This window comes from Centropristis striata, chromosome 19 (assembly GCF_030273125.1).
Source record: "Centropristis striata isolate RG_2023a ecotype Rhode Island chromosome 19, C.striata_1.0, whole genome shotgun sequence".
In the NCBI taxonomy this organism is placed as follows: Eukaryota; Metazoa; Chordata; class Actinopteri; order Perciformes; family Serranidae; genus Centropristis; species Centropristis striata.
The window spans coordinates 4,486,588-4,506,304 of NC_081535.1; the positions used below are offsets into that span (position 1 = coordinate 4,486,588).

The 19,717-nt window shown below is 35.7% G+C and overlaps 1 protein-coding gene across 1 annotated transcript in view; it reads left to right on the plus strand.

Annotated features, from left to right (window-relative positions):
• Window positions 1-19,494, plus strand: part of galt (galactose-1-phosphate uridylyltransferase) — a 66,473-nt gene extending 46,979 nt beyond the window's left edge. Inside the window, exons 9-11 of the mRNA XM_059358624.1 lie at window positions 717-800; window positions 17,362-17,516; window positions 18,897-19,494. Of these exons, the coding sequence (XP_059214607.1) occupies window positions 717-800; window positions 17,362-17,516; window positions 18,897-18,992 (335 nt within the window). The 3' untranslated portion in view covers window positions 18,993-19,494. The remainder of the gene's footprint in view (window positions 1-716; window positions 801-17,361; window positions 17,517-18,896) is intronic.
• Window positions 19,495-19,717: the final 223 nt, after the last annotated feature.

Consider the following 19,717-nt stretch of genomic DNA (forward strand, 5'->3'; position numbering starts at 1 on the left):
ATTAAATGAAAATGATTTCATTTTCTGAACTTTCTAGGCAGTTCTACATGTTATTATAGTCATTATGTCCTGTGATTGTTAATCAAAAATCCTATTTTGGAAATATTTTAGCACCATCGGTGAACCAGACAATATAAAGAAGGAATTTGTTCAAAAATATTGTGATTTTTGATATCTTTTCCATATCGCCCAGCCCTAAATCCAAATACCCGATCCATAATATCCAGTCCACAATACCATATTGATTTGGGTTGAGTCTGTAAATGCACACCTCAGTTGTAAGATAAAGATTTCATAGAGTAAAAACATACTTTTAAATAACTAATAATTTACTAATTGTTTGCTTTGTATCTTTCAGTTTGAGAGTCAGACAGACGTGACAAATCTGTGTTCATGTTACTATGCAGTTTATTTTTCTGCCTGGTCAGTCTGACTTTCTCAGGCATTTTCTTTTATATTTCATGTCCCCTCAAGCATAATACATATTTAACATTTTCAATTTACAGATTTTTCTTTTTTTTTTTCTAGTTCTGTACAATACACACACACAATTTTTTAGTTTTTATTTCTCAGTTTTTATTCTTACTTGCTCTTGCTTCAGCTCCCTTTCCTTATGTCATTCATTATTAACAAATATCTTCTTTCTACTTCCTGCCCCCCCTCGTCCTCGTCTTTTCTCACGTCTTCTCTGTCTCTTCTGTCTTTGTGTTCATCAGGTCTGGCTGACATTATGAAGCGACTGCTGACCAAGTACGACAATCTGTTTGAAATCTCCTTCCCCTACTCCATGGGCTGGCACGGTAAGTCAGAGTGGGAGTGGGAGGGTTTATAACAAAGTTTTGATAACCTGTTGTAAAAAGTCTTTTTTGATTATGAAGCATGACTGAGTGCTGTTTTAAAAGTATCAAAATGCTCAATCCACGGAGAAATGCACACAGTCCGTAACTGTGTCTTTAAACCATAGACTGTATATAAATAATGGACGTAGTCATGGTGACGTCACCCGTTGGTTTGTGGCCCGTTGGAAGCATTAATGAACAAAACGTTCAAATTCAGTCATTAAGTGAAAATACAGTGAAAGGGTCAAAGTTATGAGACCAAACTGCTAACCGTCCTTTGTTATATCTATATAACGTTATATTTAACTTTATTGACACGTTGCCGTGGATACGGATTGCTTTTCTTCTCTCCTGATGACGGCTCGCCTTGTTAGTGACCTGTCAATCAAAGGTAGCCCCGCCCCAAATCATACGATTCTTTATCTTCTATTTTCTTCTAAATGGGGCCATTATTTACACTATTAACATCAAATTGTCTTGAAGAAGAATTTTTTTGCAGCCCCCTGCTGGAATGTTCGGTAGAATGCAGCTTAAAGCACTTCCTGGTTTGCCTCCTTACTCGGATCCGGAGGTTGCCGCCTGCCTCAGAACTGAATACTCGGCCGTGTTTCAGTTCAGTGATACTGATACGCAGTCAGAGATAAAATAAAAAAATATACAGATTGTTTAAAAATTCTACGTGATCGACCAAATTCCTAACGACCATTTATCGATTAATTACCCCCATCCCTAACTGAGACAGACAACTGTATGAGAAATATGTTGTGTTTTTTTGAACGCTAAACCATGTAAACATGCTCCAGTAAACTATGAGACTATAAGACTATAAACCTGAAAATAAGCATAATATGTCCCCCTTTAATGTCTCTTTTGTCTAGTAACAGGAGATGGGAAAGATTAAAATGTTGTATTTCTTAATACATTAAAAATCTCTAGATGCTTTTGCAGACTGGAACACAAACGCTGCTCCAAACTAGAAGCAGTTCACATATCAGCTATGAATGAATTCACTTAGTTTCATATGTTAACAAGCTCGGCTCCCGGTAGACTGAAGCCAGTGTGCTGATCTGTGTCTTCATCTGCTAAAGTCAGTCATGAAACATGTAAAGTCGAATCACAGTCAGGATCCTAAAAGGCTTCTTGTGTCCTCTCAAGCATAATTTAACACATGCTCACATTATGCAAGAACATGTCATTAATGCCACATGAATATTGATTTGCTTGTCCAGTGTCATTGGGGAAATGTATGCAGGTTAAGGTGCAGCATGCATTCCCTGCAGGTTATAGAACTCTTGTTGCATTTCAATCATCTCTGCTGTAATTAACTGACAAACCAGAAACTGTCACTCTGACTGATGCCACCCACTTATAACCACTTCACTCACAGGTTAAGAGCACTCATGGTGTAATTCTAGCCTTTTACCAGCCTTTAGTAGCAAGGTGAGACAGGAAAACTGTATAGTCGTGTGTGTTGAATAGCATGATGTCAGGGTTACCAAGTCTTTATTAGCATCTAATGGATGGTTTAAACCAGGGGTCTCAAACTCAAATTCCCTGGGGGAGACTGGAGGCAGCATCAAAATGACCAAAAAAAGACACAAAATTACTTAAAAAAGACACAAAATGACCAAAAAAGACATAAAATTACAAAAAAAAAAGACACAAAATGACCAAAAAAGACATAAAATTAAAAAAAAAAGACACAAAATTACTAAAAAAAGACACAAAATGACCAAAAAAAGACACAGAATTACCAAAAAAGACACAAAATTATTTAAAAGGACACATAATTATTAAAAAAAGACACATAATTACCAAAACAAGACACAGAAAAAAAAGTAATTAAAGGGACCTTCCACACACAACACGGTAAAGTACCATTCATATAAAACTTAAAAAAAACAAATAATCATCAGGTCACTCTGCTCGGGCCAGTTCATCGCTGCTTGCAGCTTTAATTTATCATGTTTTAAGAGTTAATTTCTTATTTTAAGCAGTCAACATGCTTTTTTCTAGATTTAATCATCTTAATTTAAGAAATCTTGTCAAGTGAAATTATCTGTCCATGCAGCAAGATAATTTCCCTCAGATTTACTGTTTTTATCTGGTTTTTAGACACACCTTTTTTGCAGTGCAAGTATTTCATACAACTTAATCTCCAGAATCTCAAACTTTCCCTTTAGAGAGACTGATGTCCCTCAGGAGTTGGTAGGGACCAAAATAGAGCTAAAAGGAAAGTGAATATTGGGTTAATATTCATCAGTTAGAAGGACACACCACTCATATTGATTGAAATGCAACAAGAGTTATTTAACCTGCAGGGAACATATGCTGCACCTTAACCTGCATACGTTGTTCCCATGACATCGGACAAGCAAATCAATATTTCATACAATGTTATGCATAATGTACACTGATTTTTAGAGCTTTTTGTTGCTGATGTTGAAAAGAGCACCACGATCCAGAATAATAGCCTCAATTAAGTAAACACATTATTCATGAGTGCTTGACATGGTGAGTTTAAGATTAATTGCGGGCAATTTCATTGATTGTGAACTTTAAATTACAGTGATTTAAACAGTCTAACTGAAAAGACTTTATGCACTTTTCTACACTACATTATGTAGAACATGGGTCTCAAACTTGCGGCCCGCGGGCCAATTGTGGCCCTCGTGACGATATTTTGTGGCCCTCACCTTGATATGAAAGTTTAATGTGAGTTTTATATGAATGGCACTTTACTGTGTTGTGTGTGGAAGGTCCCTTTAATTACTTTTTTAGTAGTTTTGTGGGGTTTTTTTTTGGTCATTTTGTGTTTTTTTTAAGTAGTTTAGTTTTTTTTTTGTCATTTTGTGTCTTTTTTTGTCATTTTGTGTCTTTTGTTGGGTAATTTTGTGTCTTTTTTAAGTAATTTAGTGGGGTTTTTATGTCAGTTTGTGTCTTTTTTTGTAATTTTGTGTCTTTTTGGTAATTTTGATACTGCCTCCAGCGACCCCCAGTTAATTTGAGTTTGAGACCCCTGATGTAGAAGTTTAGATCGCTCTTTACATGTTTGTTGCAGTTTGTCATCCTAAAAGAGCTCGGGTAAACATTTCTTTTCATTGTGATCCAGAACCTATTTTCCTGTAGTTGAAATAACTCACAGTGACACAACAGTCAAAGGAAATAAAAGAATCAGTAGAAGCCAGAGAGCAAGAGACTAAGCAAGCAAACATAGAAAAGAAATGCTGGGAGATGTCACCTTTGCTATAAAAACCATATTACCTTTTCATTTTGACAGAACATGCAGAGCGACAAACACATTTGCAAAGATCTCAGATGATAAAAATTCCTAAATAAATCCATTTTGAAATACCACACATCAAAAAAGTCAAGATGTGGTTATTAAAGGGATGCTGTGGATTTTTTTGAAGTGGTATTGAATGAGGTATTTATACATACTCAGTGAACATTTTGCCTTCTTTACCTTGCTGCCAGACAGACAGCCCTTTCTGACTTTGAACTGAAGCCATTATCTATTTATCTATCTGTGCTTTCTCAAAGCTACCAGACTCCTTTTACGGGTTATGTTATGTTATTTTATGTGACTTTGATGAATCCAAACTAACCCTTTAATGGTGCTTTCACAACCCGAAATGTAGTCTTTTAAAAAAAGAACTCATACAGGAGATACTGAATAAAGCCCACAAAAATAATGACTTTATAAAATAGTTCAAGATCGACTGGAGGAAAAAGGATTTGTGAGCACAATAGATCAGTGAAAAAACTTAACCCTTTATCAGGCAAAGAACTATATTTGGTAACTTCAGGTAATATTTCGAGAAAAAATTTACTAGATTAAAGTGGCAAATCTACAAGAAAAAAAGTTGCAATTTTAAGAGATTTAATGGCAAATCTGCGCGAAAAAAAGTTGCAGATTTACGAGAAAAAAGTGGGAAAAAAGCAACTTTTTTCTCCCAGATTCACCACTTTAAATCTCATAAATCTGCACATTTTTTCTCTTAGATTTGCCACTTTAATCTCATAAACTTTTTTCTCAAAATATCATTTTCGTATGTTTTTTTTACACATTCTGGCTGTATGTAATATCCTCCAATATTCTGTAGGGTTGAAATTTGGAATTTGCAAGTATTTCAATGAGTGCCCTATTAAGGGTTAAAGTGGTGAATCTGGGAGAAAAAAGTTGTTTTTTCACACTTTTTTCTTGTAAATCTGCTACTTTTTGTGCAGATTTGCCACTTTAAATCTCTTAAATCTGCAACTTTTTTTCTTGCAGATTTGCCACTTTAATCTAGTAAATTTGCAACCTTTTTCTCGAAATATTGATGATATCCACTGAAGTTACCAAATATAGTTCTTCGCCTGATAAAGGGTTAAACAGCAATAAAATTATGGTGTGTTTGGTCCCATGTTGCTTTGTTTATTTTAGTATTTATATTTTCCACCACCAACTTTCCAACCAATAAGAAATAATTCTGTGAGTATATTTCCAGCTCTCCACCTTCAAACATGCCCCTCCACAAACTTTTTTACTTTTTATTTAGTCAGCTTACATGTATGCACTGTGAAAGAAAACCACACTAAATACAAAACCAACCAACATGATCAATTTCACTCTGATTCAAACGAACCAAGTGGATTTTGGTTGTGAAAATGCCCTGAAACTACTAGAACAGAAAGTGTTTGTAATCTTTATTGCTTAGAAACAGCCTGAGTATTTATTTAATAGAACCACTTATTTTTTTATGACAATACACAAGTAAATTGCAGATTCACTGATGTCCCTCAATTGCATTTTACTTGGAAAAATCAACTAATTAAACCAATTAACTGGTTAAGTGAATATTACTTGGAACAAATGATTAAATTTACAGACAAAACTGATAACAGACAATCACAAAGTAATGCACTACATGAAAAACTGCTATTTCAAAGTAAAAGCACTGAATTCGTATTTCGTTGTAGAATTTATATAGATGGTAAGGCAAGGCAAGGCAAGTTTATTTGCACAATTCAACACAAGGTAATTCAAAGTGCTTTACATAAACATTAAAAACAGCAAGACACAATTGAAAACAGTAAAAACAGTCAATTAAAACAGCAGGATAAGAAAATAGATAAAATAATAAAAAGCACAAGTCAAACATTGCGTAGTTAAAAAGTAAAGGCAGTAGAGTAGAGCAGATAAGTGTTAAAGTTAAGAGTCCGCTGCAGTAAACGATAGTGTTTTTAGTCCTAATTTAAAGGAGCTGATGATTGAAATAATGATTACAGGGCCAAAAAATCTCTTTTTTTCAGTGTAGGAAAAGGGGGTAATATTTAATATTCAACATGGTCTCACAGGAATCTGTGAAATAGCCACGGATTCGCTTAACTCAAAATCCGTGGAATAGCCACGGAATAACTCAAATTTCCGTGAAACTGACACGGATTTCGCTACAATGCAAGTTAATGCCAGTCATATCCCGTGGCTATTCCAACATACAAAGTGATTATGTACATTGACTGAGTGAATATTTAGAAAATAAAACATAGATGTGATCAAAATCCATTTTTATGCAGAAATTAAGTCAAAATATTGATTTTTTCACTAAAAATGAGAGAACTGTCCGCCATGTTTTTTTGTTTTTTGTCCTTGAAAGTCACGTGACTTGGAACAAACCAATAGGAAAAAATATCCATGGAATAGCCACGGGATATGACTCATTAACTTGCATTGTAGCGAAATCCGTGTCAGTTTCACGGAAATTTGAGTGATTCCGTTGCTATTCCACGGATTTTGAGTTAAGCGAATCCGTGGCTATTTCACGGATTCCTGTGAGACCAGGTTCTTAATATTCTACCGTGAAGGAGCACAAACACACCAAGACTTCATAAAGAAAGGTGTTTGCTGTTCCTCTTGTGGATGTGAACCTCTGGCTGCTATCTACCTGTGCTGAGACAGTGAGGGGACTACCTATTGTCAGACAAACTCTTCCTCGGCTGCTTCTAACTGGAACAAAGGTTAGCAGAGTGCAGTGATGCGATGACTGATGTGTGACAGAAAGGAGAGCAGTGTCATCACGGCTGAGTGCTCAGAGTTATCCTGGTATCAGCTAAAGGTTGCAGGTTCAATCCCTGCAGCAGTTGTGTCCCGCTGAGTTGTTTTTACAGAAAGGAAACCTCTCTGCTCACTGACTAAGGCTCTTTTACTCGATAAAGATGTGCAGGCTAAGAACACAAACACTGCAGGGTGCATGGCTAAACCCAGAGGCGTCACAACTGAACAAATAGAAGGCTAAAATGTTTGTTTTCTGTTTCCCCGGCCTATCCGGTACTCATTATCTTTCTGTTTTTATGCCAAACTAAACTAAGATAGGGAACGCAGTAAACATTATACATTATGCAGATCTACAAGAAAAAAAGTTGCAGATTTAAGAGATTTAAAGTGGCAAATCTGCATGGAAAAAAGTCACAAATTTACGGGAAAAAAATAACTTTTTTTCCACATTTATACATTCTGGCAATATGTAATATCCTCCAATATTCTCTAGGGTTGAAATTGCGAATTTGCAAGTATTTTACTACTAACTACTAAAATACTTGCAAATTCCAAATTTCAATCCTAGAGAATAATATAGAGAACAAAAATCGCAGATTAAAGAGATTTATAGTGGCAAATCTGTGCGAAAAAAGTCACAGATTTACGAGAAAAAAGTGGGAAAAAACTACTTTTTTCTTGCAAATTCACCACTTTAAATTTCATAAATCTGTACATTTTTTTTTCATAGATTTGCCACTTTAACCTCGTAAACTTTTTTCTTAAAACATTACCCCCCTCCTCCGTATGTTTTTACACATTCTGGCAGTATGTAATATGGCAACATGTCAATAAAGTAAAAAAAAAAAAAGGAAGTTTGCCGGTTTTGTCTCATAACTTTGAAAATACAGTGAAAGGGTCACTTAATGACAGTTTATTTGAACGTTTTGTTCAGTAAAAATGTCTTGTTCAGCGTTTGGTTGAACTAACAGAAAACTGAGCAGCGACTCCTTGGAGTGTCTGAGATCAGTAACAAACATTTTGTTTTTGTTTTTTGCCAAAACTAACATCCCAGTTAATGCTCCAGTTAATGCTAACATGAATTAGCAGCAGCTTCTCTCAGTCAGGTTGAGGTGTAGAGAGGCTGTAGTCAGTGATCAGATCCCTCTCCTCCTCCACAGTCCAAATATGGTCTGCTTCCTGTTTCCGAAAACAAGATGGCGACACACATAAAGAAAGATGGCGGCAAGCACAAAGACGAACTTGATGCTTCAAATGGGCGGTCCACTACGTCCATTATTTATACAGTCTATGGCCTAAAAATAATCATTTTTACAACTTTAGCAACAAGTTTGAAACAGTGATTGTCACGTCATCGCATGTCCGCAATGTATTGAGGTCTCGTCTCTTTGTCACTGGCAGGGCCAGATTAACACTCTGCTCTGGGCAACAATATTCAGGGGCCCCATCATCACAACCCCAGAATCACCATAATCTTGCAAAATACAGAATAAATTACAGTAATATACAGTTAATTTACTCAATACATCATTAACTAACTGTCATCAAGTGCATTTTCATGTACAGATGTGCAAACGCTCATAGAACTACAAATGCACCACGATGTCCAAACAAAACACGTCAGCATCAGTATAATCTGGCAAAACTGACCCACCATATAGATAATAATAATAATTATAATATATTTTATTTTATTTGGAAGGCGCCTTTCTTGGTACTCAAGGACACCGTACAAAAAGATAGAAACAGATCGGGAAGGAAGTGTCCTCAATTTTCACAAAAAAATAAGTAAGCAAACACTTTCAAAGCATCCAATATTCATTTAACAACACCTATTCCCAGCAGCACAAATGTATTGAATTGATAGAGTCATCACAGAGGAAGACAAGACACAAACAAGAATCTAGAATCTAGAATCAAGTAGCATTTTGGTCCTCAGCTCATTTTAAACAGAAATCACCTCAAAATTCATTTTTGAGCAATGTCTGTGATGGACAGTTTAACATATTAATTTAATTTAATTGCCCAGTTGCCCATATGGTTCATCCGGCCTTGGTCACTGGTCTTGTTTTTGTAGGATATCATATAAATCAGACTCCAAAAGTTTAAGAAATCCTAAAAATCTGCACTAAAGTTAGTTGATTATATTCAGCCTCACAGAGCCACTAGCATTAATTTATTTCAGACATAGAGAATGTAATAGCCTCAAAGTTTTGAATTGTTTTGTTTTTAGAGAACTTTCATAAATCATAAAACTATTCTTCTAAGATTGATGTTGTCCGTCTGCACTGTTTCAACACAGACAGACAATCAGCTGTAACGTGCTCAATAGTTCTGATGGAATCGATTCATCAGGCTGTTGTGCTTTCTCTTCTTCTGTTGTTTTGACTGTTTTGGTTTTTTTCTCATTTATCCAAAATGATGGGCTTTTTGTGATCTCTTTCATCTTCCATGAAGTGCCTCGGGCCAATGAGGTGTGCACAGAGTCTGACTAATAAGGACTAACGACGAGGCTGAAATTAATCTTGTTTGATTTAGTCCACGGCGCCGCACTCAGGAAGAGACTAATCCAAATTTGAGATTGTTAAAGAGAGACAATTTGTATTGATTATACTGTCTCAGATCCATTTCAGAGAATGAAGTGCTGCAGCTTTGTGAGCATTTATCACCTCGCTCTCTGATTTGCTGTTTTTTTTCCGTCCCAGCCCACATGAAAGATTTTTAACAAGAGAGATGATGCATTCAAACTTTAGTGTGGAGGAAAAGGACAGAGGCCTCTCACTCTCTTTCTTCTTTTTATTTTATCAGACATCAGATCTTTGAAGTTAAATTTCAGTCTAAAGTTGCCTGTGATGAATGCTCCTAAAGAAGCTGCGTTAAGTTTTAGCTTTAACCCATTAAGGTTTAAAATGCCTGGAAAAAAATGCCTGTAAAACCTCTGAAGTGTCAACTGTAGCAGATAGATATAACAGCTATAAGCTCTCAAATACCTTTTTGAATTTCAGTCCTGAGCTCCTCCGCTATAGTCGTCTTCCGCCATGATTTCAAAGTTCTGGAAAAGTCCCATGTTGCATTGCGACACTCCCACATGTATACTGATTTTGTGTCTTTTTTTAGTCGTTTTGTGTCTTTTTTTGGTCGTTTTGTGTCTTTTTTTGGTCATTTTGTGTCTTTTATTTTGTCTTTTTTTGGTGATGATTTCAAAGTTCTGGAAAAGTCCCATGATGCATTGTGACACTCCCACATGTATTCTCATCTTGTGTCTTTTTGCGTCTTTTTTGTCATTTTGTCTTTTTTTGGTCATTTTGTGTCTTTTTTTGGTCATTTTGTGTCTTTTTTTTTGTCATGTTGTGTATTTTTGAGTCTTTTGGTCATTTTGTGTCTTTTTTTGGTGATGATTTCAAAGTTCTGGAAAAGTCCCATGATGCATTGCGACACTCCCACATGTATTCTCATCTTGTGTCTTTTTGTGTCTTTTTTTGGTCATTTTGTGTCTTTTTGGTCATTTTGTGTCTTTTTTTTGTCATGTTGTGTATTTTTGAGTCTTTTGGTCTTTTTGTGTCTTTTTTTGGTGAAGATTTCAAAGTTCTGGAAAAGTCCGATGTTGCATTGCGACACTCCCACATGTATTCTGATGCATTTCATGAAAAACAAAATGACTAAAAAACACACAGAAAGACACAAAATGACTAAAAAAAAGACACAAAATGACAAAAAAAGACACAAAATGACATGGAAAGGATTCAAAAATGGACAAAATAGACCTTTAGGGAAAAGAGACTGCTGAGATTATGAATTTATGTGTGTTAAGAGTCACACACTGACCACCTAATACACACACACACACACACACACACACACACACACAGACCTGGCTCACATAAGGAGTTGCCTTATCTCCGTCTGTGTTTGTGCTTTATTTCAGCTGGTTCTGAAGCAGCTAGCTTGACTTTGGGGGAGGCTCATTAGCTGCAGTGTGGAGACAGAAGTGGTTGGATGGTGTTTGTGTCACCTGGGAAATCATGGATTAGATAAAGCTACCTTCTTATTCCTTCAGGAGGAAAACACACAACACATTACAGAGCGTATTAACTGGCTGGGTGAAGGACGAGGACAGAGACATGTAGGGACACGACAGTTCATAACATGACAACATCCTGAAAATATACAAGTAGTACAAAGACTTGATCTCTCAATATCTGTTACAGTTGGTGGTTTACCTATACAGGATTTTTTATATCTTTAAAGGGGTCCCATTATCCTTTTTTTCTGTCATATATTTATAATGTCACAATGTTGGATGTTCATATTAGACATGGCCAAAGTTTAAATAATGTCATAAATAAATGTAAAAGTAATTCATGTGAGCAAAAAGCCAGAAACGGAAACTTACTGTTCAGAAATCCTTTTTTTCTAACAGTGTCCTGGTGATTTTAACAAGCTCTTAACAAGCCGCCGGCCCCCGCAGCTCGCTAAGAAGAGCCGAAAAGTTGCTAATTATAGCAACAGTGTTGCTAAGTTGGCAACACTGCTTCGCCGGCTTTTACAAATGGCGCATGTTGTTGTCGTGTAGAGCAGAAATTCTCAACCTTTTTGAGTCACGACCCCTAATTTAACATGCATCTTGTCTCACTGAACAGAATCTCACATTTCAGATCAGACAAACTCAGTTGATACGACGAATTTTGGACAAATAATGAAGCAGACAACAACTAAAACATCTCTCTGTCTGTGCATTTATATATTTTTTTATATTTTATTGTTACTTTTAATCGAAGTGCTTTGCTATAAGTTTAAAGGTCCATTCTGACCTCCTGAGTGTGTAACAGTCAGCTTCAAGACAGAGACTCCTTGGAAAGTAACAACTTGATACTTTGGGATTTGTCAGAAAAGACACAAAATTACCCAAAAAAGAATCAAATTGACCACAAAATGACACAAAATGATCAAAAAGACACAAAATGACCAAAAAATTACTTAAAATGACCACAAAAAGACACAAATTGACCAAAAATGACACAAAATGACCAAAAAAAGGAAACAAAATGACCAAAAAAGACACAAATTGACCACAAAATGATCTGAAAAAGACTCAAATTGACCAAAAATGACACAAAATGACCAAAAAAAGGAAACAAAATGACCAAAAAAAGACACAAATTGACCACAAAATGATCTGAAAAAGACACAAAGGAAACAAAATGACCAAAAAAGACACAAAGTTACCAAAACAGACACAAAATCACCAAAAAATGATAGAAAATGACCAAAAAAGACACAAAATGACACCCCAAAAAAGACATTAAATGACCAAAAAGACTAAAACACATGAACACTTTAACACAGTGGAGACAGAGCTGACTTCCAAAATGATTTGGTGACCCCCAGAAATCATCTCGCGACCCCAAGGTTGAATATAGCTGGTGTAGAGTATTACATCACATCCTGCTTAGCGTTCTATCCAATCAGCAACCAGGCTTTTTTCATCATTCATACCTCATTCCGGGTATTGCCCGGTAGTGGAAACAGCCCTTATGTGTCCATTTGAACCTGGTCTCACAGGAATCCGTGAAATAGCCACGAATTCCCTTAACTCAAAATCCGTGGAATAGCCACGGAATCACTCAAATTTCCATGAAACTGACACGGATTTCGCTACAATGCAAGTTAATGACAGTCATATCCCGTGGCTGTTCCATGGATATTTGTTCCTATTGGTTTGTTCCAAGCCACGTGACTTTCAAGGTCCCAGCGGTCAGAACAAAAAACATGGCGGACAGTTCTCTCATTTTTAGCGAAAAAAAACAATATTTTGACTTAGTTTCTGCATAAAAATGGATTTTGATCACATTTCTAGCGAGAAATATATGTTTTATTTTCTAAATATTCACTCAGTGAATGTACATAATCACTTTGTATGTTGGAATAGCCACGGGATATGACTGGCATTAACTTGCATTGTAGCGAAATCCGTGTCACTTTCACGGAAATTTGAGTGATTCCGTGGCTATTCCACGGATTTTGAGTTAAGCAAATCCGTGGCTATTTAACGGATTCCTGTGAGACCATGTTGGACCATTTACGTTCACTTAGCAGCTGGTTGTCTACGGTACGCATGGTTGAAAAACAAGTATATTTGAACCCTTATGCTCACACAAACACCCCCAGAACAATTTAAAAGTAGGTAATTGTCTCCTAATAGAAGCATCTGTCTCTATTCATTCCTTATCTGGTCTCTTCAGTGTTTTCTTTGTTCTTCCTTTTTCTTCACCAGCCATTAGTTTCCTTTGTCGACCTCCCGTCGCCTCTATCTGTGTCTGATCAGCCCCCATTGTCAGCAAACCCACTCTAAAGAAACAAGCTTTTATTGTAAATTCCACTTCTCCAGGGATCTATATATTAGATTATGTTTAGTGTGTGAAAAGAGAAACCATACGTATGTTTCTACTTCTAATCACCTCATTATCGCCCGCTGAGATCAGACAGCAACGCAGGCAACAAAGACAGTAATTAAAAATTAAAGACAGTCACAAATCACTGAAAATGTGTGTTTGTTAACGAGCCTCTTGAGAGGATTTAGAGAGTTGAGTAATAATTCAATTTTTCATGCAGTAATCTGCACATTTTGACGTGGAGATGGTGACTAATCGGAGTGAAAATATTTGCAGCATATTGATTCAGAATACCCATAAAACAATGCAACTGGCGTCTCTTCATTTAGTAAGTCATGAATAAAATATTATAGAAGATGAAAGTGTCTTTTTGAAGACAGAAAGAAAGAAAATACACACACATGCACATAAAAAATAAATTAAGTATTTCACTCTCCATGCATACTTAGGCTGAATAAAACAGGGTTTCGGATTATTTTAAAAAAATATACAACTATGAAGCCTTTTATTTTTATTTTCTCCCCACAATATTTTAATTTTATTTTCAGTTTGACATACATGTATCTTCATTCAACTTCCATATTTTAATATAGCTGCATTTACATAGAGACAAAAAATAAAAACAAACAAAACATAACACTTGGAACAGGTTCACTCCTCCTTTTAAAGAAAATGGTAATCTATATACAATTGAGTATGGTTTGTAATTGATGTAAATTAAAACACATATATAGAAAAGCAAATATGAATCTGAAAAGATCGGAATCTGCATTGTCCACAAAGACTAGTTATCCACTTCTTCATCCGTTAAATCTAAATCTTTAATGTAGTTGATGAAAGGCTCCATTTGTCCTCAAATACATGCTGTTTAGCCTTTAACACATGGGTCTCAAACTCGCGGCCCGCGGGCCAATTGCGGCCCTCGTGGCGATATTTTGTGGCCCCCACCTTGATATGAAAGTTTAATGTGAGTTTTATATGAATGTCACTTTACCGTGTTGTGTGTGGAAGGTCCCTTGAATTACTTATTTTTGGTAATTTTGTGTCTTTTTGAAATGATTTTGTGTCTTTTTTTGGTAATTTTGTGTCTTTTTTAAATAATTTTGTGTCTTTTTTTGGTCATTTTGTGTCTTTTTAAAATAATTTTGTGTCTTTTTCTGGTAATAATGTGTCTTTTTAAAATAATGTGTGTCTTTTTGTGGGGGGTTTTTTGGTAATTTTGTGTCTTTTTTAAACCATTTTGTGTCTTTTTTGGTAACGCTGTGAATTTTTTGGTCATTTTGTGTCTTCTTTTGTAATTTTGTGTCTTTTTTAAGTAATCTAGTGTTTTTTCAGTAATTTTGTGTCTTTTTTTTTTTTTAGCAATTTTGTGTCTTTTCTTTTTCTTTTTCTTTTTTTTTAAAGTAATTTAGTTTTTTTCTGTCATTTTGTGTCTTTTTTTAGTATTTTCGTGTCTTTTTTTAGTCATTTTGATACTGCCTGCAGCGGCCCCCAGGTAATTTGAGTTTGAGACCCCTGCTCTAAAGGAAGGCTTGCGAACATCTATCTTATCCATTGAGTAACTATGAAACCTTTTATGCCATGAAAATGAAAAACTTTGTCACAGACCACAGGACATACAACAACCTCTGTCCTTAGAATAATTGATTCCAAAAAAACTCCTTTTCATGGAAAAAAGAGAGTCTGTTTATATGCTTTTTCTTTATTAAACTAAAAAACACAAAGCTCTTAGACAACCCATTGAAGCCTGGACTCTCCTACAGTTTAATACTGATGCATTCATTGAGCGTACCAACCCCTGCATCACTGCCGTCTGCTTATTACGTCCAGTTACCAGAATTTAGTAGACCCCTGCCAGCTGATCACAGTGGAGACTTCTCAGCGGTCGTGATATTAAACCGTCTCTGAAAGGAACGGATCATCGCTTCCTCCTCGCAAAAAACACTTTATCACTATAAAATCTCTTTTTTTTATTACACTTGTAAGATTATTGCTCCGTTGCACACAGAAACAACCTCGTCTGCTTCTTTAATTTACCTTGTTAGCCACCTGATGGGGGGGCTTCTGCTCTGCAGCTTAAAGGTGTTAATGAGCAGAGGGCCGGGTTCACGCCGCGTGGACAGCAGAGAGATAAATGAGCTTGTTGTGTCTCGGCTATGCATATCCTTAATTAGCCTTTAGTGTTCGATTGGGCTGTGATTCTGCTTGTGTTTGTGTGTTTACAGAAACATTGAAGAAATGTTCATATTGTGTCCATATGTGCAAATTTTACTGCCATCTGGCACTTGTTGTCTCTTTTTTTAAGAATTGGAATAAAATGGAATTTATATATAAAACACCTTTCCAAGGGCCTAAGTGTCAAGAATATTGGGTTAAAAAAATGGGTCACTTCATGCTATAATATTGAACTATTTGCTTTTTTTCAACTTCTACTTGCAACCTCTCCTGTCCTCTCCTCTCTGGTCTGTGTAAACCTTCTGTTCCGTCTGATTTTCGGTGAATATTTGTCACGTGACTTTTTGTCCTAGCAAAATCAATCATGGATTCTGCAGAACTTAATGTTTCTGTTTCTGTGATTCTGCTTGTGTTTGTGTGTTTACAGAAACTTTGAAGAAATGTTTATATTGTGTCCATATGTGCACATTTTACTGCCATTTGGCACTTGTTGTTGTTCCGTACAGTTTGTTAAAGAAAATACAAACGTCCTGACCCAGGTTATTATAGTTAACAAAAACTAATGAAATAAAGAAAACTGGAGTTGAAAAAACATTTTTGTTAACTGAAATAGAAATCCATTATCAATGACTCATCCCACCCTGGCCACACCTTTTTCGAACAGGCAGTATACTGCCCTACAAAGTCTAACTGCAGTAACTCAATTTTTGGTCAAATTGAGTTATAACTAAAAATGAACTCCTTCATGTCTGTTTTATCTTGTGACAAAGTTTTAGATTTCAATTTTGCTTTATTTCAGATAAATAATGATATAAAAACCACAAAATCCAACTCAAAACCAAAGCAGTAATTGCACTTACCACAGTCTGCTTTGGATATATATACTAATTTAAACATAAAAATAATAGAAATTATAAGTTTGTTTGAAAGGGAAATTATTATCTAGATAGTGATGAAGTGAAAAAAAAAGTGAGATAAATGATATTAAGACTAAAATATAACATTACTTTGTAATGTTAAGTCTAAAATACACAAATCTTTGAATAGAGTTGTTAAACACTTCTAAATACATTTATAACAAAATCAATTTGAAAATGTTTATTCACTGGAAACTAGATATAAAAGCTGAAAAAAGACAACAACACTGTAGTTACTCCACTCCGCATTACTATTAGAACCTTTTACAGCAATGCAGTAACTTCGTTTTTGGGGTCAAGGGGCAAATAAATCATCATGATTTTTGAGCTTTAAAATTACATCATCAATACATGTAGCCTTACCTACATATAACCAATTTGGCTGGCCAGTTAAAAAGCAGTTTCCAAATTTTTTTTCTTGAAAATATTTTTTCTCTCTCCCTCTCCACTCTAGCGATGATGTCATTCACTCTAGCCTCTTCACTGGGTTACATTAGGGGGATTTGTTGGAGTGTTGTTGACAAATAATTTGAAAACCATTTGCCGAAACCCTTAGAAAAGTCCTAGCACACTTATCATGGCCGAGTCGGTCGATTTGATACCTTTTTAGTGTATGTGCGACCAAAACTCTGGGAGGAGTAGTCGACTGAAAAAAACATGGAAGAAACGGAAGAATAAAATCTAGGATTAAGCCCGGTGAAAAGTATATAGTGTGCTCTTTCAAGCACACTCAGTTAAATCTAAAACTAATGAAAAATCCAAAACGATTATAACCTTGGTCCTGACTCCACCAAGTCATTTTTTCCTGTTTAATAATTTTTCTGAGTATCCTGATGATTTTGGCCTTGCTCACAGTGTTTTAACAGTAGATCAGCGGTTATCCTGTTATCCTACCTTAAAGCCGTCTGGATTATGTTTGTCGTGTGAACACAGACTCTGACTCAGAGAGTAAAGCTGCTTCTGTGTCTCCAGTCTGAAGTCTGCCTCTCTCCCCTCAGGGGCCCCGACCGGCCCCCATTTAAAGGAGGACAACTCTCACTGGCAGCTCCACGCTCACTACTACCCCCCTCTGCTGCGCTCCGCCACCGTCAAGAAGTTCATGGTGGGATATGAGATGTTGGCCCAGGAGCAGAGGGACCTCACCCCAGAGCAGGTGGGCTAGTGATGTCATATGGATGCATGAATGAATGAATGAATGAATGAATGAATGATAAGATAAGATAAGATAAGATAAGATAAGATAAGATAAGATAAGATAAGATAAGATAAGATAAGATAAGATAAGATAAGATAAGATAAGATAAGATAAGATAAGATAAGATTTATTTATCCCAGCAGAGAAATGTAGGTGTTCCAGCAGCCAACATAAACACAACACAACACAACACAACACAACACAACACAACACAACACAACACAACACAACACAACACATGTTTCCATACACATTCCACCTATACATAAAATGAGCCCACAATACATAGCCTAGGATAGAAAAAGTGGAATGGATGGTGCATGTGCATAAGCAGCTGTTACTCATAGATAACAGTTACAGCAAGTGTGCAAATATACAGGTGTGTAAATAAACAGGGGTGCAAATATACATGTGCAAAAATACAGTTTGATAAGCAGCTTCAGCTAAAGTTTAAGTAAATATAAAAAAAATATTATTCTGTCCTTACTAAAAGGGGAATCATGCTTTATTTCGGTTAAAAAACCCCAACAAAAATTTAAATAAAATCATGTTTTTACAAAAGAATCCATCAGACAGCAACTGAAAAATGACTAGGCTGAAGCCCCACTAAAGGCTGATTTTTGCCTCTCCTGTACCATCTACATGTATACATTATATATATTACATTAACTGAATAATTCACATCGTTACAAAACACATGATACCTTAAACTGAAAAATCAAATTCAATCAAATTTCATTGTAACCCTTGATAATTTTAGACTTTAAAGTCTTCTTGAAAACTAACATAGAATTACACTTTATCTTTATTTCATCATTTAGTCCATAATTCCATAATTTTACACCCAAAACTGACACACATCTGTACTTGAGATTAATTCTATAACATTGTGAGTTTCAAACATTAGCATTAACCCTCTAAAGTTATAAATCCGCTGCCTGTTTGTCCTAGCAAAATCAATCATGGATTCTGCAGAAATTAATGTTTTCAACAGGATCAGGTTTGTGCAGAAGATACTTTTTTTTATTTTATTTTGAAATTAGACATGTAGAATAAAGGGATTTGGACCGAAATATCACAATATTAAGCTTCATTTTGGTTACATTTTCTAATGGAAACTTTCGCTACCAATGATCCATTCAAGGACTGTTGGAAAGTTCAAATTCCGATTATAATGCTGTTTTTTTTCTTTCCACGACAAATGGTGGATTTTTGGCGATCAAAAAAAGATTGTCAAATGAAGATGCCAAAGAAAACATATGTTTCAATCCTGCTGGGGTTCAGAGGGTGAAAACTGTTTAAAATCTGTACAGTAATACTGTTTTCTTGTATTTTTAGGCTGCTGAGAAGCTCAGGAATCTACCAGAAGAGCATTATAAAACCAGAGAGAACCCGGGAAAAGGAGGAAAAGAGAAAGAAGATGGAGAAAAGTAAAAGTGAAACAACCTGTGTGATGACTAAAGACGAAAGGTTGGAGAGTTTAAGTGCCTTTATGAACACGGTGCTTCAAAATATTCTTACATGTACAATCTAGAACATATGTATACATTTTCAATACATTTCTGTGTACATAAAGCGGATACTGGGCTCCTCACTATAATTATGAAAGCTCCTCATCCATGTTTTAGGGAGATAATGAGAAAACACTGTTCTTTTCCCCCACAGTCTCTTCTGTTGAAATTAAACAAACTGTTTGTTGTTTCGTTGTGTTAAAAAGCCTTTTCAAACCACAAAGCTTTTTCTTCCAACAACACAATGAGTTATTTGTGATTTAAATGAATGCCTTTGTTTCTTGTGAACGAATTACATGGAAATTATTTCTTGAAGTGCTTAACTGTTTAACAGCTTTCAGCCCCAAAGCTGTGACAGCTTGATGTTTAATTTTATGGAGAAAATAAATGATTTATTAGATGAAATGTCACCTGAGTTAACAGACTGTTTATTCAATAATAACTGTTCTCCTGCCAAGTGTTCAAGGGCTTTATTTAAGCTGCAACATCCGGGCTTATTAAAGCAAAACCAATGCTCAAGTGCCTTTAACCTGCATTCTTTCTAATGGCCAGCAGGGGGCGACTCCACCGGCTGCAAAAAGAAATCTGATTGTATAAAAGTCAATGAGAAAATTACGCTACTTCTCACTTGATTTATTACCTGAGGAA